A 26,012-nucleotide genomic window follows, 5' to 3' on the forward strand; every position below is an offset into this window, starting at 1 on the left:
GGCCAAGCATGGCATAATTTTTAAGTTGTTTTCTTCATACTTCTTCTTATCCTTTCTTAGACTTTCCTGAATATTGTTTGGTATGTCTTTTTTTTTAAGTTGCCAAATAAAAATAATAACTTACATTTCTGAGTTCTAAAATTTGCCTTAACTATGCACTGAAGTTGTCCAGCCCCTTTGGCTAGTTCTTTTTAACCTGGAAATGGCTTATTAGAATTAAGAGAGATGACTCAAGCCCTTAATAAAGCCTTAAAACTGACATCTCTATTTATAGGCTTCAATCAAACACCTCTAGCTGACTATGGAAATGTACTGGCATGATTTAAAATTCTAGCATTTTCATCAAAATTATCAGTAGGCCCCATTTTTGGTCACTCAAAAAACTTAAAAAAAAATCCCAGGAGAAATGAACATTTCAAGGGATCTAATACATTGGAGTATTTGGAGGTTTATTATGTCAGCATGGAAAATGAAGAACAGCCATTTTCTCATATGTATGGTTTCACTGGATGAGGTAAAAAGTAAATGACAGAAAGAATCTTAATAGTTCATATGATCCATTCCTGTTCTTATGCTAAAGTCTCTCAAAAGAAAAAAAAAAATGTGTGTGTATGACAGGGGCTGTTGAATTACATTTTATGAGCTTCAGGTATCTTTTTTAATTTTTTTATTTTATTTATTTGACAGAGAGAGAGAGAGAGAGAGAGTACGCACAAGAAGGGGGAGCACTGGCAGAAGGAGAGGGAGAAGCAGGCTCCCTGCTGAGGAGAGAGCCCGATGCGGGGCTCAATCCCAGGACTCTGGGATCATGACCTGAGCTGAAGGCAGACGCTTAACCCACTGAGCCACCCAGGTGCCCCCCGCTTTTGTTTTTTAATATTTTATTTTATTTAGAGCTTCAGATATTTTTGAATCCCATAAAATCAAAAAGTATTGATCTAAAGTATACCAGAAAAGTCAACATTTATAAAGTTAAAAAAAAAAACAAAGTATTTAAGTACTTTTATTGATACATTTCTGATCCTCAAATGCCTACAATTAAAAATATTTCCCTTTATATCTCAGAATGATAATTATTAATTTTATAGACTGAGTTGAAGTCAGCCCTGAAGGAAAAAAAAAGATGGCATTTACTCACAACCAGTTCTAATTTAGAATAATTCTTAGCTACAGACAAAGTTTAGAATATGACACTGGAATGAGAAAAGGTGGTGATAGACTAGGACAAGGTCAAATTCTAGTTAAGAATAAGCTTGAGTTATGATGCTTAATGCTGTGGAGCAACTATGGCCTGTGCTCTTTCTCTTTACTGGCAAAAGGTTCTTGGAAAAAGTCTTAGGTCATCTGTTTGAACAATGGCCAAAATACCTATTTAAACTAAAAAAAAAAAAAAGGGAAGAAGAAAAAGAAGTGACATTCTTGGTACAGATGTAATTTACCAGTTGCTAATGGAAACATATAAGAGATACTTCAAAGTTATACACTGAATATGCAGGGTTACATGTCCTGGGATCTACTCTCTGTACCTATACCTGGTGGGTCAATCACTTCCATAATGCCCTTCTTCACCACCCTTGATGAACATTTATTCATTCTGTTTAATCACATACCTATAATGCCCCTAATCTTAACTTTGATCTTCATCCTATTTCTTTTCTTTACTGAAGGCTTTGACTACACAATTATTGCACTATAAACATATAGTCAAATAATATTTACAGTTTAAATATATATAATTTAAAAATTCTTGGGAAACAATAAACAACTGGATAGTGAAAAGAAATGTCATTTGTATACTATTTATTTGAAATAACATGCTTAGCCACTAGATGTCACCCTTTAAAAAAGCAACAGAGTTTACTTCACAAAGTTTGTTAACATCAATAGCAGTTACACTATTGGGTAGAAGTTGGCACCATTGGAATTAGTCACTCCGACATGATATAAAAAAAAAGCTTTACAAACAAACCAACAAACTACACCAACTGGGGTTTTCTGTAAAGAGGGCTTCATAAGTCAAGCCTGATTTGAGTCTTGTCAGTCTCCAAAGCCAGACAGTTAAAATGCAACAACAGATAATAACATACAATTTTCAAAAAATTTAAAAGCATGGCTCTCATACAAATATGAAATGAAGATGCATAAAGATCTCATTAACTCATTAATTAATGAGGAACCAGTAAAATGGTAAGGCCGGGACAAGAGAGAATTCGAGGAATGGAGACTTATGCGGTCAGCAGTTTCACAAAGGCCTGCTGAAATGAACAAAACTGTTTAACGTCCTCAAAGTAACGAACCATAACCTCTGAGGTTGTGTTTTCTACTTAGGAGAAATGATCTCTACTAGTCCAAAGTCTACCAGTTAACATACAACTTCACAGTGAAGCAACAAAGCATTTAGCCTCCATGTAAGGACCACATATAATGCTTACGCCACTGTGCTTAGCATTTTACATGTGCCCCATCTCATTTTATTCTCAGAATTATTGCCTATGGGGTAGATGCTGTTATTACCTGTATGTTTTTATTTATTTATTTATTTATTTATTTATTTATTTATTTATTTTTAAAGATTTTATTTATTTATTTGTCAGAGAAAGAGAGAGCACAAGCAGGGGGAGCAGCAGGCAGAGGGAGAAGCAGGCTCCCCACTGAGCAGGGAGCCCGATGCGGGGCTCAATCCCAGGACCCTGGGATCATGACCTGAGCCGAAGGCAGACGCTTCACCGACTGAGCCACCCAGGCATCCCTATTACCTGTATTTAGAGGCTAAAACACCAAGAGATCAAGGAACATTCCTCAGGGTATAGACCAGCCAGTGATCAAGCAGTAATGCGAATCTGGTCTGTCTATATAGTCTTTCTCCTGGGACCAAAGATTTAACACATACAGTGTCCTAGAGGATGTTTGGATTCTACAAGATGAAGCACACATGAGCCCACTACAACCCTTCATCTTCTTCTCTTCCTCATCCATAAAGGGTAAATAGTGATAAAAGAAATCTCAAGTGCAACAGACATATGCTGTAAGATCAGAACTAAACTGCTAACCCTTACATTCTCGAGAATTTGTGTAGATTATTTACATAGCCTCCAACCAGTTCACCAGCTTGTTTTTGGGTTGATACAATACATCAGATCCTCTATTACAAGTTAAACAAGTGGAGAATGGGAAATGGTCAGAGTAGTGAGTCTTCACCCAAAGGAAGCAATATCCTATATACTGTCTACATGGAAAACAATTATGCTAGGTAAAACACTATCAGCAGGGTTTGCTAAAAAGGAAAGAGAGATCTTTTAAAATATGCATGGCATTCCTATAACATAGTAATGCTTTATATTCTTTTCAGAGAATTTGGGACATGGGGAGAAATCTAATGTACTGACAGTGTATTTGTGGAAGACGTCTGCCTGACAAAATACCTGTCTAAAGAAAATGCTCTATTTAATTTTAAAACTTCAAAATCTTGAAGAAATTTTAGACATGATTAAATGAACTGTAGCAAATCATCTTAAATTTCTTGGATTTATATGCGTAAAACCTCAGAAATGTGAGGTGCTCCAAGTTTTATTACTAATTCAGCTTCAATTCTTGTAAAGATTACACCACTCAGCCAGTGGCTGAGAAGATTCAGAAAACTAATCAAACATTACTATATTACCTATTATGAGTCTAGACAGTCTCCTCATCACACATACTCTGATACAACAACTATTAAAGGAACTTTTGCAGAATATTATTTCTGTATCTCCATACCAGATAAAAACAAACTTACAAGTTCCCCAAATAAAAATGTATAAATGTGTTAATAGATCACATTTGCATTTATACTTGCTCTAAAAAATGAAAGTTATATAAAGTAGAAAAGTATTGCTTTTTATGCAATCAGCCTGTGTTGTTCAGTGTTCAGCTTCTTCAGTTTTCATGGATTATAAAATCTTTTAGGACAGAAGATAATCCTTACAAGACCACAGTATAATGTTTCTAGCTTTAAAGGTAGATGTAATTTTAATAATAACATACCACATTTAAGGCTCGATTAGGCACAGCTCTGGTTGCCTTTGATTTATTCATCAATGTGAGGAATCTGAAATTTTCTGAAGTCTAATTTTTGAACAAAAATAAGTCGTCTCTTTGCATTAAACCATCTGCTCTACATGATTACAGTGACTCATTTTTAGCATTGAAGCTTCCCTTTTTGTGATTAAATTTCTTGTTCAACCAATTGGACTCTTTGAAAGGCATTTATTTCTGATAAAGTGCATCATTGTTAATAGAGTAGTGGTACAATTATAATCAATCCAGATTCTTATTGGATAGCACCTTAATGAACTTATGTAAATTTAGCATATTATTAATGCAAATTAATTTATTCATCACCAAAGAATGTGAAGATGGTACTCACGCAGGTTTAATTGTATGGGCATGCTTTTCATGGACAAAGGCACCAGCAAGACCTCCTGCTCCTGAGTTTAAATACTGGATTGAAAAGAAATTAAATTGTTTGAGCATATGACAAAACTAAACAATGAAATCATTTGACTTTTGTGTTATGAAACCAACTTTTGACCATGTGATAATTTGTGTTCAAAACATGTGATAATTTGAGCTTTTATAATAAAACAGAATTTTGCGTCACCTTATTATTTGAAGAAAAAATTAACATAGCATTTTTTTTTTCAAAGATTTTATTTATTTATTTGACAGAGAGACACAGCAAGAGAGGGAACACAAGCAGGGGGAGTGGGAGAGGGAGAAGCAGGCTTCCCACGGGGTAGGGAGCCTGATGCGGGGCTCGATCCCAGGATCCTGGGATCCTGACCTAAGCCGAAGGCAGACACTTAACGCCTGAGCCACCCAGGCGCCCCAGCATTATTAATTGAGAATAAATACCTATTACTTCTTCGGTCAAATTTTGCCCCAACTAACAGATAACAGTTCTAATGAAGTCTATCTAATTTTAAAGCTTATTCATTTCAATTATTTGTCACAAAAATATTTAAGTAATAAGAAAGTAGCATATTTTAAAAACACCTAAGTTAAAATAAAATTGGTTTCATTTCCATGACCCCTGTCTATTAAATTGTCTTCAGATGTCAATATCAAGTTGATTCCGTAAGAATTATCTTTACATAGTAGAAATTTCACAACATACCAACAAAAAACTAAGAACCTAATCAATTTGAATTAAGTTCTAAGTGTAAAGAAATAACATCAGATCCTCCCCCCCCCCCCCCCCCCCCCCGCCAAACCTCCTGACTTTTCTATAGCAGCCAGGTAAATAAAGGAGTAAGTACTCTACAGTGGGTGAAAATACCTGATTTTAATTAATTTTTATACTATTGTATCATATGACTTTATAATTAACTAAAATCAGAAAAAGCAGTAATGAAAGAAATGGAGCAAAGTATCTCAAATGGTTAAAACTGGCCGCTGATTCAGTTTTTCATTTAGATCAATGTCAATGTGTGATAAAAGGATGTAACTATATTAAGTAATTTGTACCTTATAGGAGCACCAGCAGGCAAAATCAACTCCCCAGTCATGTAAGTGGAGTTCAACATTTCCAACTGCATGTGCTAGATCAAAGCCAACAAAACAACCCTGGGGAAGAACAAAAGAACAAGTTTTAAATTTGCTTAATGATTAGAAATAGTAAGTATAAATATCTCTAAGAAAATCTTTGACAAACCGCTGTACTATAAATATAGTTTATCCTTTGGTGCAGTGGTTCACAATGTCTGAACCACAAAACACTGGGCATTTCCAAGATCCTCTCAGGTCAAAATAGTTTTCATAATATGAAGACGTTCTTTGCCTTCCTCACTGTGTTGACATTTGCACTGATAAAACAAAAGCAGTTCCGGGAAAACTGCCGGCATGTTAGTACAAAGCAAGGCACAGTGGCACCAAATCATACTAGCAGTCATGGCAGGTCAAAACCATTTAGTTTTGGGGGGTTGGGAGGGACAACAAGTAGTTCCACTTAAAAATCTCCTTGAGAAAGCTGTAAAAATGATTGATTTCTTTAAATCTCAATGCCTTAATTCTCATATGTTTAAGGTTTAACGTGGGAAGTATGCATAAAACATCTGACCACATTCTGAAGATGGTTGCCTCAAAATAACGTATTCATGTAATTATTTGAGTTGCAAGCTGAACTAGCCACTTTTATTTCCCAGAGAACCATTTTTTGCATCAAAGAACAATTGAAAGACAAACAACAGTAACTCAGACTTGGGTGTTTGACAGACATTCTTCTGAAAATGAGTGAAGTGAGTCTGTCAATTCAAGGAAAACCACTCGTAATATTTGTTGCCAATGAAAAAAGTAGTTTCCAAGAGAAATTAGGATTTTGAAAATTTGTATCTGCTTTTATGAGTATGTCCATTTCCCAATATTTAAAGATATTTCTGACAAGTTTAGTAGTAATATATAATTTTAAAATATTATATAATGAAATAGGTAGATTACCAATATTTTTCAAACAACCAATGTTTGATGTTACAGATCAAGCATGGATAAAAAATATATTCAAAGTGTAAAACCAAACAATGGATTTTTTTCAATTTTATTTTATTATGTTAATCACCATACATTACATCATGAGTTTTTGATATAGTGTTCCATGATTCATTGTTTGCATATAACACCCAGTTCTCCATTCAATAGTGCCCTCTTTAATACCCATCACCAGGCTAACCCATCCCCCCACCCCCCTCCCCTCTAGAACCCTCAGTTTGTTTCTCAGAGTCCATAGTCTCTCAGGGTTCATCTCCTCCTCTGATTTCCCCCTCTTCATTTTTCCCTTCCTACTATCTTCTTCTTTTTTTTTTTTTTAACATATATTATTTGTTTCAGAGGTACAGGTCTGTGATTCATCAGTCTTACACAATTCACACAATTCACAGCCCTCACCATAGCACAATGGATTTTAATGTAACAAAGTACAGAAAGGTCAGTAATTTGGTTTCACACTGCATACCACAACTTGTTAAATTCTGGTACAGTATCAAACAATATTCACAATAAACTGAAAAGCCAATAAATTACTTCTGTTTTTTCTGACTCTATCTGCATGAGGACTGATTTTCTTCATATGCTTCATGAAGAAAAAAAAGAAGAGATTGAATACAGAAGCAGATAAAGAAAACCAGCTGTCTTCTATTAAGCCAAACAATAAAGAGATTTGCCAAATATACAACATTCTTTTTGTTTTAGAAAATATGGCTTTGTTTCCCTAACAGCATATTATTTACGTTAATATGTAATGTGTTTGTTATTGTTGCTCTAAAATAAATAAGTGAATGAATGAATAAACGTATTTAATTACAAATACGGTAAATACAGATATAAACACAGTATCAAAACCTTTTTTAAGGTCCTCAGTGATTTTTAAGAGTGTAAAAGGTTTTCGTTACTAAAAAGTTTAAGAACCTCTGCTTTAGTGTATCCTACCAACCTGATGAAGTTAATAGTAGTTTTCAGTTATCACTAAACCCCAATCATGCCCATATTTAATTAATTCAAGTATACACAAGCTATGGTAAATTGCCCTAATGGTTCCTATTCTTTGTCTTTCCTTGCATCCATTTCCTTTGCTATGTAATTTTGCAGTTCTTCCCACTGTGGACAGGATACAATTCTCTGCCCCTGGGATTAGCCAGGTGACTTATCTTGACCAATGGAGTGTTAGCACATGAAATACAAGCAGAGACTCCAAAGGACTTTGAGCGATTAGATTAGGCTTGCTCTCTCTCTCTTGCCCTCTGCCATCTCTGTAACAAGCACCTGCTTAGCCAACCTGCTGGCTCAGATGGAAGACGAAAGAAATGGGGATCAAAGTTACCCTCACATGAGCTCAGCTTGGATCAGCTACTCTCCCCACCTTTCCTTAGTTGGCCAGAGATGCATGAGTGAGTTCAGTCGAGACTAGCAGGATCTCTACGACTAAGTATTGCCTAGATCAACTGACACAAATATGACCAAATAAAAATGATGCTGTTTATGACTCTACACTATGTTCTCCCTATACACTGACTTGAGACCCTAATAGCCTCTTACTGTCTGACTCTAGTCTGTCTTATTTACCTGATTACATGATCCACGTGTTTTGTATGTCTGCCTAGTAGAATTCACTGTTTTAGAAACTAAGCCTCTGTTTTCATTAAGTTCCCAGAAGGACAACCTGAAGCAATAAATTCTATTACCCAAATTATACCCAAGTAGAAACTTTTCACTTTAATGTCTTATCATTAAAACCTTTAACTTTCTGTAAATCAAAATGTTAAAAGTTTTACTTTGAGAATATAGTGATCCATCCCATATTAAAACAATTTTGTACATAAACATGAATTTTTTTTAAAAAAATCCCTGGTCATTAAATAGGGGTCATAATTCATTTTGCAAAAACATTTTACCTGTGAGCTTTTCTATTTTTAGCTTACTAAGTGGATAATTTTAATACCAAAATATAAGTGCATATTTAATAATTACATTTTCAAAACTTTAAATCTCCTGCATCTTTGAAGAAACACATCTATTGATTGAAATTTTTGAAGTAAATAATTGCAGAGGGACCAATTTTAGATTGTTCTAATACTTCTTAAGAATAACTAACCTCAAACTGCTATTACAGGTACTTTCCCTGAACAGAGGGATGCAAACTATGACCTGTTTTTAATAAATAAAGTTGTATTTGAACAAAACTAATCTCATTTGTTTAAATATTGTCTATGACAACTTTTGCAAGCAGAATTGAGTAGTTTCAACAGAGACCGTATGGGCCACAAAATCAAAAAGACTTACTATCTTGCCCATTACAGAAAAGATTTGCTGACCCCTAAACTATAGCATTAGTCTCATAAAGCTCAATATATTGAAGAGTCAACAGAAACCTTACTCATTATAATGTGTCCATAACTAGTATTTCATAGAAGAAAAAGTTCTTACCAGTACTATATATCTGATTTTTTTTGTTCTGTTTTGTTTTTTGCAGGGGGAGATGAATTCATACTTTGCTTCTCACAGAAAAAAAATGAGCAATACATGTCATAAAAATATGACAAATGCTCCATGCTAACGTAAGTTTTGAGAATGATAGAAAAGAAATACAATTAATCTCTATCAAGATTTAGAGATGATCAAAATCTGAGTTTGCAGACTACTGTTTAGGTTCAGTAAACACACACATACACACAGATTTGTTTGTTTGTATTTTAAGATACATTTTAACACTGAAATTCAATTTGGAAAAAAAAATAAAGGTTCTGAGTTTAAAATCCTCTTTTTTTTCTTGCCAACATTTCTAATAAAGGCAATAATGTTTGTTTTGTGAAACAATATTTACAACTCAATTTTTTCTTTATCTGTTTTTAAAACTCAACTTAGAAAACTTAAGGAATAGAAAAGGCAGCATTTTTATTATCAATTATTTATAAAGAATGGCGCAATGAAGAAACCATGAAGCTTCAACATACCATATCCTATTATTAAAAGTCCTGTAGTTATATCTGTGGTACCGCATAAAAAAATCACCTGAGGCTCTTACAATATGTTTTAATGTATGTACAATTCTTTGCCCATGGATGGCAGAAACATAAATTATTAAAATGTAACTGTTTGAGGAAAGGACCAGAAGATACAAACTTGAATGTATCACCACAAAGTGATTTTACAGAAGTTTCACTAGATGGCAGCATCCTAAAAATAAAGGAAAAGCTAACACTTCTCCAAAACCTCTCTACAGTCATCCAGTTAATATTTTCATTATTTTACCTCTTAAGAGTAGGTAGAAAAACAATATGAATAGGTGAAAACAGAAACTCCACATCTGAGTGTCTACTTTATGCAATTTTTAAAGTAAAAATCAAATATTTTTCAATAGATTTGTACTGAAATTATCCACAAGAACTCACAATCATATTGACACAACCACATACAAGCACAGCAGTGGTCCGCCACCAGGTCGCCTTACTTTGTAGTCAATCCCCAGACCACTACGGTAATCTTCTAACCATTCTGAATACTTCCAGCCTTGCCTTCCTCCAATGAGCTTGCTAAATCATACTTGAGTGTAAGACTGCTTGTGTCCCTTCAGAGAACCCCCATTAGCTTCAGAATGTAACTTACTTTCCTTAGTATGGCTTTTAAAGACCTTTATGACCTGGTCCTTTCTAGTTTTCATGTGTCAGGTGCCCCTCACCTACCTCCCTCTATTTGCAAAAACCTTTCTCTGTCTCGGGGTACTCCTTCCCTCCTCACTTTGCATAGGTAGCTCAGGTTTTGATAGTAAGATAACTTCTATGAAAGATTCTTTTGTCAAACTCTCTCTTCTATCTCATCGCCTTATTTGCATAGATCTCTTGTAGCAATTTTCCAATCTTATTGTCTTCTACCTTTGCATATCAACTTAAATAATTGTTGAATAAATAAGTAAATGAGTAAGAGAGTCATACAATTGTCAATAAATATTCTCTAAACTGATACTAAGTTTTAAAGTATTAATTGAGTCCCTTTGTTCCTGTTGCAATTTTATGGTATAAGCAATTTATTCAGACTTGGCATCTTTTAAAATGAAGTTTCTTGGACAAATAGTCAAAAATACATTCAAAATCCCTCTCAATAAAAACAAGGAATACCATGTGTTTTTTTCCTTGCCATCTTAATTAGCACAATACTATCATTTTTCTAACCAGTGGAATAATATGCACAGGGGCTGTGCATATTCTTCTATTTCAATAGATTTTTATTAAATCTCAGGATTTCCAGGTGAAGGGGTAGCTTACTGTCTCTCAAGTTTGATTCATTGTTTATTTATTAAAATGAAACACGGAATAATACAGATTAATTTTTCCTGATAACTTTATTGATTCATTCAGACAGACTGACTTTAGACTGATATTATTAGTTTGTTTCTTCTTCACCAAAAAGTCCTATAAATTATGAAGACCACCAATAAGTAGCAGATGTGGTGTGAAAAGGGTAATTATCAAAATAAGATATTTGTAGGTATACACAGAGTTGATAGTCAGCAGGTATGCATTGGTAAGCTCATATAATTGCTAAAGTAATAAAATACTTAAGGTAAGTAAAGAACATTTGTCCTGAGCCACTTGAGTAATCACCTATGGTTGTAGGTCCCATGATTCCTGGGAGCTACCTGCAGGAGGTGCTTGCCAGCTAGCCTGTGGCCATTCACACATACCAGTCTCTGTGTGTTCCCTGTATAGTGCATGTCCAAACACCAGTGGATGCCCTTGGCAGTGGCACTGGCATCATGGTGGGTAAATTACAGATGTCTCTAAGCACCTCGAGGCTAGTAATGTATACTAGTAAGGAGAATGTGACCTTGCCATGGCTGTTTGTGGGAACTACAGCTTTCACACCATACAAATCAGGTCTTTAAATATTGTTCAATATCATTCCTGGTTTGGTATAAGAGTCATAGGAAACAAAGAACTGCAGTGCTATAAATTTGGACAATATTACCTTGAAAAGAAAAACTGATGGGAAACTTTGAGGCAAGTGAACAGACAAAAAAGTTACAGGAGCATATGTGAGTGAGAATGTATGTGTGTTTGTGTGTGTGTTGGTCAACCCTATATAGACAACAAGAACAAACGGTGGATTAACTAGGGAGGAAGGTGGGAATGAAGAGGAAGATGAAAGCTGGTAGGTTTTCCTGACATAGTTTTAAAGCACTTAATTTTCCAAAATTCATTCAAGTGCTGTGATTCAAAAGCATACACAGATGCTAAATTAAAATAATCATAATCATAATACTAATACTCAGTAAAGATCTCTGCGAGAGGTGCCTCACTATCTCTGTAAATATTTCAGAGTAAATTTTTATTCTGAAAGTCTTTCATTCAGCCTAAATTTACTAGGCTCTTCAAGTATCCTTCACATTTCTTTTCATATGAAAGAGTTTGGAACATGTGTTCCCGGATTGTGCCACTTTGGCATGTTTGCCATTTTGAGCCAAAGGCAATCAAGACTCTGCAAACTTAAGAGAAATTTTTACTCCACTCTTAACTACCTAGGAGAATCTAAATTGGGGGTTTTTCTCAGAATAGGAGTTATTACCAGAGATAAATTTTATCTGAATGACCCACCTGTATGTCAGGGCAAACATTTAAATATCATCAAACATCGGTTCTTCATATTGTGCTGTGAATTGCCTCCTTCCCTTTGAAGCACCAGGCCTCTATCCTGTTCCTTAGCTGTGGATGGCATATATACCTTACTTTACTTTTCTCTTTGAACCTCTCATGCATGCTGGGTTCCCATAAGTACAAAATCAAATTTGATTTTCTCCTGTTAACCTGTCTCGTGTTAACTTAATTGTTAGACCAGCCAGAAGAATCTTTGAGGGTAAAGGAAATTTTTCCTCTCCAACAGTACCTATTATTAGTCACATTTGTGTAAAGTGCTATTGTAGAAACTTAGATTCATCCTTCTAGCTGGACTTTCTTAAAGTAGATATTGATGCAACTGACAAATCTGGAGATGAGAAATAGGAGGTGGGGAACATGGGAGCACTTTGTTAATGAAATTTAAGAATGATGTGTGAGTTAAGAAGGTATGAGACAGAGCCAACAGCTTTGTGGAAAGAGTAAAGGATTTAGGAGAGAGAAAAGGCAGAAAGATCTTGTGACTCCAGAGTGTTGTGTTATTTGCAGGTGAAAATGTCTTACTATAATAGAGTGTGCTTTCAAGAGTAAATTTCAGCTATTTCTTTTACCAGGAAAAAAAAAAACAAAAAACAGTGACTGCCGTCTCTATTTATTGTCAGAAGCAAGTATAAAACTGAAGGGAAAAAATACGACAAACTGAGTAGTACTGTTCTCTTCTGGAGTCTTTCTCCATATGGCAAGGACCTCACACAAAATAGTTTGATTTATTTCAGATACCCAAGATGGGAAAAATAGCTCAAGGTAATTTTTCAAGCTTAATTTAGTTCATTTAATATTTAATGATTTAATGGAGCAGTCTGCATGTCCTAAGTGTGTCAAAGAATAGAAATGGAATTTGATAAAGAACTCAAAATTTACGTGTTTTGATTTTTAGAATACCTATCCATTATAAATAACTCCTCCATAATTTTCTAATTCTATTTCAGTGGGGATACAGTTGTGCTTTTTATGCAGTATGTAATCCATAAAGTTAGCCTAATCCATTCTTGCTGATGTGCACACACTTATTCATTCACTGGCCAAACAGGTATGTATTTAAAGATAAGTGACTATGTGCAAAGCAGTAGCATGTGTCTGTGAAGTTTATAGGGTCCACCCTCAATAAGTCATTGAGCACTCTGCTGACATAAGCTTCCTAAATTTGAGACTTAAGATAGGCATAGAAATAATTATAAGACAGTGCAAAAGGTGGCCAATAATACATTTTCCATCACGCTATGAAAATACAACAGAAAGACAGATTTAGCCTGACACGGAGGAGCAAGAAAATCTTGATACGAAGGTCAAGGACTGCACACTCATTTTTCTGCAGGAGTTAGTCAAGAAGTATATGAATTGGGCCTATAAGAATTACTTCACTTTACCCTGTCTTGTAATAAAGCATGAGGCTATGTGCCAGCCATCACTGCTTCAGTGCCAGGTACAGATGGGAGTCGTGCTGAAGAGCTCAGATCCCATTGAATGGGCAGTGTTGTTAGCCAGCCTCTCATTCTACATGCCTCTCATGCCACTCATTCTACAGGAATGATGATCCAGTATTGTCAACCTTCTAATTTTTCAGGAGATATTTGAAACTAGGAATTTTTATATAAAACCTCTTTACTTTTCATTGTTGACATGTGATAATTGTATTTTTAAATATACCATGTTTGCAAATAGAAAGAGGGCTAGACAAAGCAAATCTCTAGAACAGGTTGTAACCTGTTGTCCTGTTACAAAGTGAATTTAAAGCAACTCTTTAATTTATCCATCACAAGGTAATAATACCTATATTGAGAGAGCGCCCCATTTAGATGTGAAATCAAAGTACAATTCTTCATAAGATATGTTCTAGTGATTACTATGTCAATTTACATGGCAAATTTCTCAACCAGATTTACTTATATATTTAAATTTACATACATACTTAACTTGATAACATTGCAAAGGAGTCTATAGGATAATTCTTGAAGACATCATTTTTAAATTTCTTCTCTTCAAGTTTATTTTTATAGACAATATGACAGTAATCTTATTTGTTTGCCACCTTACTTAAGATAGATTATTTGCTAAGAAAATCGACATTTTCTCTTGACCTCAACTGAAGTTTGATATTCCTAATCTTGTTTGCATAACTAATTTTACTGATTACAGAAGAGAATCATGAAAGAGGACATTAAGAGAAATCTCACATTTTATTTGGGATTTTTTTTTTTTTTCTTTTTCTGCTTAAGGATATTTTGAAATTCCACTTTCACTGCCATGAGGCACAAAACTGCCTTTCCATTCTTACAGTGGTTAGTGAATAAATTAGAATTAATCTATATATGTCATGTTGGAACACTTTCATTTTTTCAGTTTAACAAAGACTTACATTACCCTTCCTTTGGCTAATCAAGTAGTATGAAAAATAGTATATTGGAGAAAGTAGCCTGGGTCTTAGATAACCAAAATATTTCAAAATGTGTATCATCTACCAAAACAAAACAAAACAAAACAAAAACAACCTAAGTATAATATTTAGTTTGGGGGGCGCCTGGGTGGCTCAGTTGGTTAAGCGACTGCCTTCGGCTCAGGTCATGATCCTGGAGTCCCGGGATCGAGTCCCGCATCGGGCTCCCTGCTCAGCAGGGAGTCTGCTTCTCCCTCTGGCCCTCCCCCCTCTCATGTGCTCTCTCTCTCTCTCTCTCTCAAATAAATAACTAAAATCTTTAAAAAAAAATTAAAAAAAATATTTAGTTTGGGGGGCGGCGTAGGTTTGGATGAAGCTATATCTGGAGAAATAGTTATGTACCGTGGCCCTGATGAGACTGGTTAGAGAAGCAACAATCATGACTGGCAACGTCCCGGGAGGCTTGCTTTTGCCAGATCTGTAATTCTAAAATAGCATCTTGAGTCCAAAATTCCTCTTTTATTAAGAATTAATCAGTCTTTCTTACGTGGTCCATCTAATGAAAAGCTTAAATTAAACAAAACATCTGATGAAAACTTCTTAGGAACAGCTCAAAAGTTTTAGATTCTTGGGTACTGATCCTTACCAACATCTTTGGACTTAGTGATCCCAGGATGCAACCTGGATGAATTTAAGACTACAGATGAAGTTTACTGTATATTTTTTAATAGAATAATCCTTCATTATTCTCAAAGTAAAGGATGTTTAGTTGATGGGACATTTCATGTAAATTCTAGGTCATTTTTTTCCTTTTTTCTATCTCTGTGTCTGTATCTACACCTATGGTCCTTCTTTTATCCTTGGATTCTATGAATAGCTAAATCTGGGTGAAACTGCAGGAGCTCAGTATAGATGCTTAATTTCTTATGTTTATATGAAGACTGTCTTTAACATGACTGAGATAACAAAGTTAAATCAAATTTATTTCTATGAGAGGTCAGAAAAAAATATTTCATGTAGTATGAGATAAATTTGTTATCTGGTACACCCATGTTGAACTGTATCATGATAGAGATCTCCCAAATTCTTGCATAGTGACTGCAATTGCCTCTTTTAACTTTTGCCCACTTGTATCCCATTCCTACTGTAGGCAGAAAATTATTTAAAATTAAAAAAAATGCAGTATCTTTACTGTCTAAAAGCTTTCAATGGCTTTCTGTATGCCTTTAGGGAGAAGCTCAAGATGTATAATATAGCTTAGTAAGCCCTTCTTTACCTTTGTCTGCCTTATAGATTCATTTCTTGTCATGCATTTCCTGTCAAATTATACTAAAATATTTGCTTTCTTGTAATCCAGTCAATTTTTTAAAGCTGTCTAGAATGGCCCTATCACATAGCTAGGCACCTGGAGGGGATTTTACCTGGTTAACTCTTACCTAGAATTGGCTCAGGTCTCATCTTCTCTAAAAAGGCCACTTTGAGGGGCAGCTGGATGGCTCAGTCAGTTAAATCTGTCTTTGGCTCAGAACATGATCCCAGGGTCTTCGGATTGAGCCCCACATCAGGCTCCCTGCTCAGCAGGTAATCTGTTTCACCCTCCCCCTCTCCCTCTGTGTGCTCACTCACTCACCCTCTTAAATAAATAAATAAATAAATCTTTTTTTTTTTTTAAAGGTCACTTTGACATTCCAGGCTAAATTAAGTGTTCTTATTTGGACCTCCATTATTATAATTTACTAAAATATTTACTGATAAAAAGAATGAATGAAAGACCCAAATGCATGTCATTCTACTATAGAGGATAGACACACGACTCTCCTTAAGCACTAATGAGAAGATCCTTTTGGGTGAACTGGCAGTGACTTGAATAGAATAACTGTAGTCATTACAATTTCTAGTAAAGATTACTTAATATTGAACATTCCTTTTTGGAAAAGGTTATTTTTTATGTAAAAAAATCATACAACATGCCAATTTATATTATAGTTATTTACAAACATATTTGGTACTAATTTTCCCCAGCTGACCCATTGCACAAATCCCACAAGTATTGTGGGTTTTTTAAATATTTTATTTATTTATTTGAGAGAGAGAGATAGCGAGAGAGAGCAGGAGCAGTGGGGAGGGGCAGAGGGGGAGGGAGAAGCAGCCCCTCCCGTCCCCCCACCGAGGAGGGAGAACCAGGACCCTGGGATCATGACCTGAGCTGAAGGCAGACGCTTATCCACTGAGCCACCCAGACGCCCCCTGTATTGTTGATATTATTCTATTGTAATCGTCCTTTACAGAATTGACTCCCAATCGCCAATACTAGAAACACCTCAGCCAAACTTTCTGTAGAATTTTGAGGCTTGATCAATCATTTATTTGTCTCCTACAAGCACCTCAAAATTACTTTTAACAAGAATTTAGGCCTTCCCTAAAGATAAATGGATGGTTTGGTGAGGTGACCATTTATATGTGTTGTTTAGATACTTCAGATTTTACTAAATGATGTTAAACTACAATGTCTTTCTTCTTTTATAATGATGTCTTTACTTATATTCCTTCTTTTGTCTTACATTATTCTGGATCCAGAATTAATTTCTTTTTATTCAAATTGTTGGGGCTATAATTGTGATTATTACTTGTTAATAATTTAGGCAGTTTATGGTTGGGTCTAAGAGATGCTTGTACTCATACTCAGTGGAGAGTTTGCAAAATTTAGTCTTTTTTTAGACATCATTTGCATTTCAATGTTCAGTAGGCTAAAAAAAAACTAACATGCCAGCATGCATATAGGTACAGTAAAATAGTGTAAAAAATGTGATAAATAAGGGGATCACTCATTCATTGATTCAACTAATATTCGTCACTCACTGTCTGCTGGGCCCCACAAGTTCCAGTATGTTGTAGGCCTTTTTATATGGCATTGAAGAAGGAAGGTGGAGTATAACCAGTCGGCACTGAGTTCTTTTAGGGATAAGGTTATTAAAATTTTTATTAGTCCATTACCCAACTTTTTAAAAGTTCAATCTAATATCTCAAGTCTTGGCCATGCTGTTCAGATTATTGGTTGTTGTTTTTTTTTTAATTTTCTAATACAGAAGTGTCCAGTGAGAGTCTTTAGTTTACAATTCTGAATGTTTCACTTTCTGCCTAAGGATCCATTATTTCTTTTTCTGGTAGATTGGATATTCCAATATGTCTTTTTCTCATATATTGATAATTGCTAACATTTACTGATTACTTACAATGCACTAAATACTAAAGTGTTTTAGGAATAGTATCTTGTTTAATTCTCCTAGGAAATAGGCACTCTTACCTTACCCAGTAATATTAGTGGAGAAATGAAGTCACATCGGTAAGTGAATTAAGCCCGTCAAAGTATGCTAGAAAGTAAGGGAGGGACATGGACTCTAGACCAGGTCTGACTCTGTCTCTACTATCTGAACTTTTTATTAATGCAAATGCTACACTGCATCTCAGAATAAGTATCCTACTCCATCAGCAAGACAAAACATCTGAGTTCCAGGTGTGGCAAAACTAATAGCTATTATTCTTGAGTGCACAAATATCCTTCATTTCCCAGAAATGTCCATGTGTTAGTCAATGGAATATGAGTGGCACTATTTTGCCATGGTTAAGTTAATGCTTTTAAGAAGTTAGTATGCCCCTTCACATCCTTTTATCCCATTCCTTTGGCTGAATCAGACAAAGGATCCAGGGTATGAAAGCCATAGGACACAATCCTGAGTCACTGGAAACCTGGATCATTTCATGGGAGAAAACTGATTCCCGGCGGCTGCATGAACAATAAATAAACATCTATCACAGTGAAAGCATTTATGGCTTTATTTAGGAGTTACCAAAGACCTAGGCTACCTAATACACCAAGAGTTTCCACTGAAAATAATTTCTATTTGTTACCTATTTCTTATCTTAATCCAAGTTGAGAAATTACAATTTATGGGGAATCTATTCATTTCTCCAGATGATCCAGAGATTTTTCCCTTTATTCTCTCACTTTACATTTCATTATGCTGTCTAATCAATTTCCTCTGATCATTTTCAAATGCTTTGTGAAATGAGGTAGACAATAAAATATAAAGCAAGGAAGAAATAAAGGAAGAAGGGAAGAAAAAAGGGGGAAAAAATGAAAAGTTAGGAAAGGATGGAAGAGGAAAGAGGAAATAAGTTAGAAACAATGATGCCCCATGGGGGTGAAAATGGGAAGTGTAAAAAATACTGTGGGTTGTTAACCAAACCCTTCTTCTTAGCCTGTCTCTACTATAATACCATAAAGGTTAAAAATTTCTTTACTCATGCTCTTTTGAAGCTACCACTTCAGAAGGCAATGAATCATAAGCAGGAATCTGCTAGCTTTTTCTGGGAATAATTTTGCACTTTGGATGAAAGGGACAGATGAAGCTGCACTGCTACTTCTCCCTCCTTCCTTCTCTCTGCCTTAAATAGAATTGTGATATCTGGACTTGGGACAACTGTCTTGTGACCACGATGTGAGAAGCCTAAGAAAAAACCAAGAGAACCCTGGAGATGCCACTCAGACATTACTCAACTGCTTAGTGCATCCCAGCAGTCTCCTAACTCAAATCTTCCATGGTGAGAAAAAGAAATCCCTAATTTTTGGCTAATTTCTCACTGGAATTTTGTTTTAAAGCTTAAAAACTTCATAACTGATTCAGGACTATTAAAGAAAAGACCAAACCTGAGAAAGTGGAATTAAGAAGTGACTGGTTGAAAAGGCAAAGAAGAGGAGAGTGTCAGAATTGAGTCTAAAGGTCCAGAAGGGTGGTGGCATGAAACATTAGGGTCATTTTAGGGGGAGACAAAACTAGAGCATACTGATTTCAGAGTGGATGTAGGATTTCCAGGTGTAATAGGGAGATGAGCATAAATTACCGTTTTCGAGTGTGGGAGTACCCTGTAGCTTTCACTTGGCAATGAGAGTGGAATCATGGCAGTGGTTAAAATCTCTAGGGATAGTAATTCAAAAGACAATGAGGAGCAACTATATTCAGTGGGTGTAGAAAAGAAGAAATGGTTAGTAGAAACAAGTAATAGAATATGAAAAATTTAGAAATATGTGAGGCAGAGTTCTGCAATAGTGGGTTGGCCAATAATATAAAATAAAGTAAATGGCTTCAAAGACAAAAAATGAAAATGTATCTTCAAACTGACGTCTCTTTTCATATGCTGGCCTTCCCTTATAACCTGATGCTACGTTTAATTTTCATCGGCCTGCCCCACTTGTCACGGTCTCGGGCCTTCTCATTTAAGAAAAGCCTCAGCATCTGAAACTCATTACATGAATCAAAACTGTTCTTTTGATTAACTAATTAATTTTTCTTTTTAGATGACCACTGGAAATCTTGTATTTTTTCTATGCTTCAAAATCCATTTCTATACCACCTATAGCCAAATAATGACAGATACAAAACCAAATGCAAATTGGGCAAGACCACTTGCACAAGCATTTCTTAAAACACTCAGAAGGCAAGAACACATTTGAAAGATCCCAACCTCCTCAATAGTCAGGGAAGTGCAAATTAAAACTACAATGCATTACCATTACAAACTAATCAGATTGGCTATCGTTGAGGACATGGAGCAACAGATACTCTCATACATGCTGATGGGAGTATATACCAAATTGGTACAACCCTTTGGAAAGTTGGTATTATTGATTAGGATTAAACATATGTATACCTTATTTCCAAGATTTCCAATCCTAAGTATATATGTAACAGAAATCAGTGTGAATGCTTACCTAAAAAAAAAGTCTGAGGATGTTGAGAGTAGCATTTACTGCAATAGCCCTCAAATGGAAATAAACCCCAAAATCTATCCTGATTAGAATGGAAAACAAAAATAAATTGTGATCTATTTCATACACTGAAACAATACACTGAAATGAAAAGAAAAACAAAACCACTGCTACCAAAACCCCCCACAAAACTACTACTACATACTGCATGAAAGAATCTCAGAAACATAATAGTGAGCCAGTAAGACAGATACAAAAGAGTACATATTAACACATTTATAGATGGACAAAGTTAATATATATGGTTAGAGGTCAGGAGTGGTACCTTTGGAAGGAAGGTAACAGCATCTGAGAGAAGGCACAACTGAGGATTCTGAGCAGCATAAATGTTCTAGAAGTTTCTTGATGTGGGTGATGGCTATAGGGTTCAAAATAATTCACCAAGCCACTTATTTATGATTTGTGCTCTTTTTGGTATACATGCACTTCTTTACTTAACATTTTTTTCAAAATTCTTGTCCCCACTTCCCTTTCACATGATTATGAAATAAAAACTATTCTTATTGACTTTCCTTGCTCCATCTCAGTATCATTTTGGTTCATGCCATACCTCATTTCCAGAAACTTTCCTTTTTCTTTTTCTATCTTATTTAGCCATTTCTAACAGTGATTTTTTTATGCCTTTTTTTTCCTAGAATTTCCTAACTCTTTTTTGATTGACACCTTTAATTTTCTCTGCCTTTCTCTTCAGCTTTATCTTCATAGACCACCCAAGAGAGCTATGTGAGTCTAAATTTTAAATTCTCTCAACCTTCCATTGGGAATGGGAGAAATTGTCTAGCAAGAGTATAAATGAGTGTTAAAATAATTTTGATAATGGATAAATTGACATCTACTCAATCACCATTTCACTCCCATAGTACCCGTCACTTCCGTGCAGTTACATTGAGATGGAACTGCTCATTCCTACCTTCATTTGACTGAAAGCTCAATGAGAGTTTCACATGGTAGGCATTTATTATACTTTTTAAGTAAAAGAAAGCCTGCAAAATACTGAGAGAATGTTTTAGCAAAGTAGTTAAGAATGAGAATTACATATAGCACCTAAGTAAACAAATTTATTTTGTTTTTCAATTGGAAATAAAATGTATATCTGAGCCACTTTCCATAGTTTCGTATTTGTTGAGGACAGTAAAAGGTGTGAGGGATCCTTCACTATAACAGCAGAATGTGTGCAATACAGCAGATATTTTATATTCTTCCTTCTCAACACTGAAATTATGAAATGGGCCCAGCTATCCCAAATTAACACTTGTGAAAAGAGGTTCAGAAAAGTCAAGTAACTGGCCCGAGATCATGTAACAGTTAAATGACCTAGCCAAGATTTAAACCTCAGACTGTGATTCCAAAACGCATGGTCTTTCTTTTCTATCTTCCTGTCTCATTTCAATGAAGGTTAATGAGACATGCATGTATACTAAGGGGATCAGGGACTGTGATTACTTGCATAACTTTTTAAAATATAATTTTTTATTGACCTCCCTTTATTTTGGTGTTTAACATTTAATGCCTAAATTAAGAAGACATTATCTTTATATCTTTTGTAATGCACCACTTTCACAGTTATCCATCAAACCAGTTGGAAGTCGTGGTTGGAAATTCCTAGAGACTGCTGATAACGGTGCTAAATTTCTTTTCATTAGTTCTATTCATTAGCTTCAATAACTGAATATATTAACTAGACCTCATACATATATTAATCCCATAACTTATTAATGTTCAGAATAAAATTCGATTGTCACCTTTTTAAATGCATAATTTCATTGCTGAATCAAATAGAACTGTTATTTAAGGATTTTAAATACAAATTGTAGCTGTTGAATACTGTTCCTCTGATTTCTTTTTTCAGGCAAACAAATACTAAAAACACTTTTTTAAAAAAGAAAAACATAAAGAGACACGATTTCAAAATAGTAAACAATATAAGTGTGACTTGGAAATATGTAGGGAAAAACTCTCATTATTGGCAGGATCATAATTTCTCAAGATAAGAAAAAAGTGGCTTTTTTAAAGTACACTGTGTATAACTCGATCTACTGTTAACTTTTATTCTGCATCTCCCTTTCTTCAAGCACCTAAGTTTAAGTGAGAACTGAATCACATTTAGAATGAGTTATAATACGACCAAGTACCAGAGTTGTGTTTCAATGGTCCTAGCATATGTAGGTATTATCTGAAGTATTCTGACTCGTGCCTGCTGACGGACTAACTCAGTACCAATGACATCACCTTGCAGGAAGCTCACCTGTCTTGCTGATTAGAGGCCAACTTTGGGACAGCAGATGGTAGTGAGGAAGTGAGACAACAGAAGTGACAAAAAAAAAGGTTCAAATAGAGATGCCTAAAGCAAAAGAGTGTAGATTTTTTTCTTTTAATGTAAGGCTTACTGTTTTTTTTTTTTTTTTTAACTCTTTAAATAATTTTACACAGACACACACAAAGGTATTTCACTAGAAGTGCAGTTAGAATACTCCTCAGTAGAGTGATGTTTGGGGCAAGGTGTGAAGGAGAAAATGATGTGCATACCTTTGCTTGTCCAGCTCTTGTGATGGCAGGTATATTAAAGACCTGTCCAGTGTAAAAATGCAGCCCACTGAACAGGATCACTGCAATCGAGTCTCCTTCCTTCTCAATTACTTCAAGGATATCCTCTATTCTCAATGTTTCTTCCCCCTAAAGTTGAGTCAGGCACAAGTTACATCCAATCCACAAAAACACGTTTGTCACTTCATATTTCCCAATCTAAAATTCACCTTGAGCTCTTGCCCACATAAGAACAATCAAAGACATTTTTTTCAGATTAATGGTCTTCGAAAGTCTGGCAAGAGAGCAGCATTTCAGCACACTTTTTGTTATTATAAGAAATGATAACAAAATAGTAAGAAAAAGGCTTATAAAGTTAAGTCTTTGCAAAACCCTACTTGCTTTATTCTTCAGTTTTTCAATTAATCTTTACTCTTTACATGCCCACAAATTGTTTTCTCCTTATTCCCATTCAATAAAATACCAGAAAGTATGAGAAGTCCCTGAAATATTAAATGGCAAAATTTTCTTGGAAATTACTTCATTTATCAATCCATCACATTATGTTTTCCAGGATAAAAAACACACATCTTTCATCTGAGTATAACCTAACCAATATTTTCTGTTATCTTAAGAGTAGACTCTCCTCCATACTGACCTAAAGATCAAGCTCCAAAAATGAAGAGAAATATCAATAAAACTCAGTATCAAGGTTAGTTTTTTCTACTTCTCCCCAGCTAAAACTAACGACTAGTTACTTAGTGGAAATTCTGAGTGAATTTAGATTTGGTCTTGCAAACACCTTGAGCAAAGAGAAATCAGCTAAATACAAAGTATCTATTTGTATTCTAATCATTCTTATCCATTTACAAAGTTTTTATAAATTTTCTCCAGTGCTAAATCTGACATAATCTTTAAGGTCAAAGCATCATTAACTGCATTAATATTTGGGGTAAGTTCATTAAGTTATTTTTAATTTTTGGTAATTCTTGCTATTTATCAATTACTGTGCCCCATGTTAGGCACATATATGTATCACAAATATAGCATCTACTTTAGTTTCTACCAGAAGTCTGGAACTTGTTTACGAAATTGAAATCTATAAAAAAAGTACTGATACTGAAATCTCTAAATTGTTAACTGATGGGTATTTTATATGTAAAGAGAAGGATTTCAGTAATTCTAAGACAAATTCTAAGTAAAATCAATAACATGGTAATCCAAAACTTTTTTTTTCTTAAAGAATCTAAAATGGTTTGTCCACCATAATTTCAAAGACAAGATAAAGAAAAGTATTATATATACTAATTATTTATTTAAATCAGTATAAAGCAGTATAAAGAATATGGTTCTCTCTGATGTTGACCTGCTCTAATCTAGTAATGCTAAAGAATGCTCTCAAAATTTATGATTGACTCATGAGGTTCCACAACACTTATCTCTTTCAACATTAAAACTTCTGATAAATTAGTGGCTATCTTCATTTTTGCTGGAAATTAGCATTTTATATATGACATATGAAACAGATATCCTGTCATTGGTATGAGAACTTTCTATTCCATTAATTGACTGCATGTTGGCAAATAGAACTAAATGGAGTAGATTTTAATTTCTCAAAGTATTCTGGGTTGAAAGAAATCATTGTTCAAACATTGGCTTAACAGCCTGGGAGCATCATTTGTGAAACCTACAATTTATTCTGTGTGGATCTCTGGGTGCCAAATTACACAAACTGCAGAGCCTTACATCTCTATTAAGGTAAAGTGCACAGTATTTTAGATCTTGAACATATGTCAAGCCTGATTAGGTGTTTCCTTTGTTACCTGTTTAAATATGAAGGAATCTCAGAAAGATAAAGTAACTTTCTCAAAGCCCCTTATCCAGTAAATTGGTGGGCCTGGGATTTCTGTGGAGTGTATTAGCCAGGCCAGAAGGCCCAAGCTCTTCCCGCTACACCACATCCTTTTCTACACCCCTACCCCATCCAAGCACAAAGGAAAACATTTGATACTTAGATTAAAAAGATATAAAAGATAGGCATCATTCAGTTTCAACAAATATCATTTTAAAGGCATCCAAAGGCAATAGTATTTGGAATTGAAAATGATATACGCGGGGCGCCTGGGTGGCTCAGTCATTAAGCATCTGCCTTCGGCTCAGGTCATGATCCAGGGTCCTGGGATCGAGCCCCGCATCGGGCTCCCTGCTCGGCAGGAAGCCTGCTTCTCCCTCTCCCACTCCCCCTGCTTGTGTTCCCTCTCTCACTGTGTCCCTCTCTGTCAAATAAATAAATAAATAAATAAATAAATAAATAATGATATATGCAATTTGCCATCCCTTTCCATCCCACTGAAGAATATGGCAAACTCCAGGGGTATTCATAGGAAAATAGTTTGCTTGTAATATGACTATCCCTTGAAACTTCTGAGTTAATTCTCCATTTTAAGCAAAATGAGCTAGCAGTAATGGAAGTATAGGTCTTTTATACTTTCTTGAAAGTTCCATTAAAGTAATGGAGATAATAAACTTTTGAGGAAAATGAAGAAAAAAATCAATACTAAATAGAAACATAATGAATATTTATTTCTCTTTCTCATATACCTCTCTTGGCTTTACAATCCGCATACTTTTCTCAATGTTAAGTCCATGAAGTTGAAGCTGTGACTCAATAGCATACTGGAAAAGAAGAATGATTTATTGAATCAAGTCCAATGCACAGACATACATTGAAATAACTCCGAAAAAAGATAATAAAATAATAATAAAATCATATTATTGTATTAAATCTAAGGTCAAGTTTAGAAGTGACTGAACAGAATACACCAGAAAAGAAGTGCTTTAATATAATTTATATGCAGGAATCTGAACATTCCTTGAAACACTGTATCTTAGAAATGTATAGAAGCATAGGGGTCATCTAGACTTTAGAGAGTTCTAAGAGATTTGTAGAAGATATTAAATCGCCTAACCTACGTCAAAACCAGAGTTTACAAAATAACCAGAGTGAGTAGTGTGGACTTGCTATACTTGAACTAGCTTATAGGAAGGACTTACCCTAAAAAGAGTAAGCTAGTAAAAGGAAAGAACATCAGAA

At 34.9% G+C, this 26,012-nt stretch overlaps 1 protein-coding gene across 1 annotated transcript in view; it reads right to left on the minus strand.

Annotated features, from left to right (window-relative positions):
• Positions 1–26,012, minus strand: part of KYNU (kynureninase) — a 126,830-nt gene that overhangs the window by 36,239 nt on the left and 64,579 nt on the right. The window contains exons 8-11 of the mRNA XM_032425404.1: positions 25,520–25,594; positions 22,922–23,068; positions 5,506–5,604; positions 4,406–4,479 (exon numbers count right to left, since the gene is read on the minus strand). Coding sequence (XP_032281295.1) covers positions 4,406–4,479; positions 5,506–5,604; positions 22,922–23,068; positions 25,520–25,594 — 395 coding nt within the window. The remainder of the gene's footprint in view (positions 1–4,405; positions 4,480–5,505; positions 5,605–22,921; positions 23,069–25,519; positions 25,595–26,012) is intronic.

This window comes from Phoca vitulina, unplaced genomic scaffold (assembly GCF_004348235.1).
Source record: "Phoca vitulina isolate PV1807 unplaced genomic scaffold, GSC_HSeal_1.0 scaffold1, whole genome shotgun sequence".
In the NCBI taxonomy this organism is placed as follows: Eukaryota; Metazoa; Chordata; class Mammalia; order Carnivora; family Phocidae; genus Phoca; species Phoca vitulina.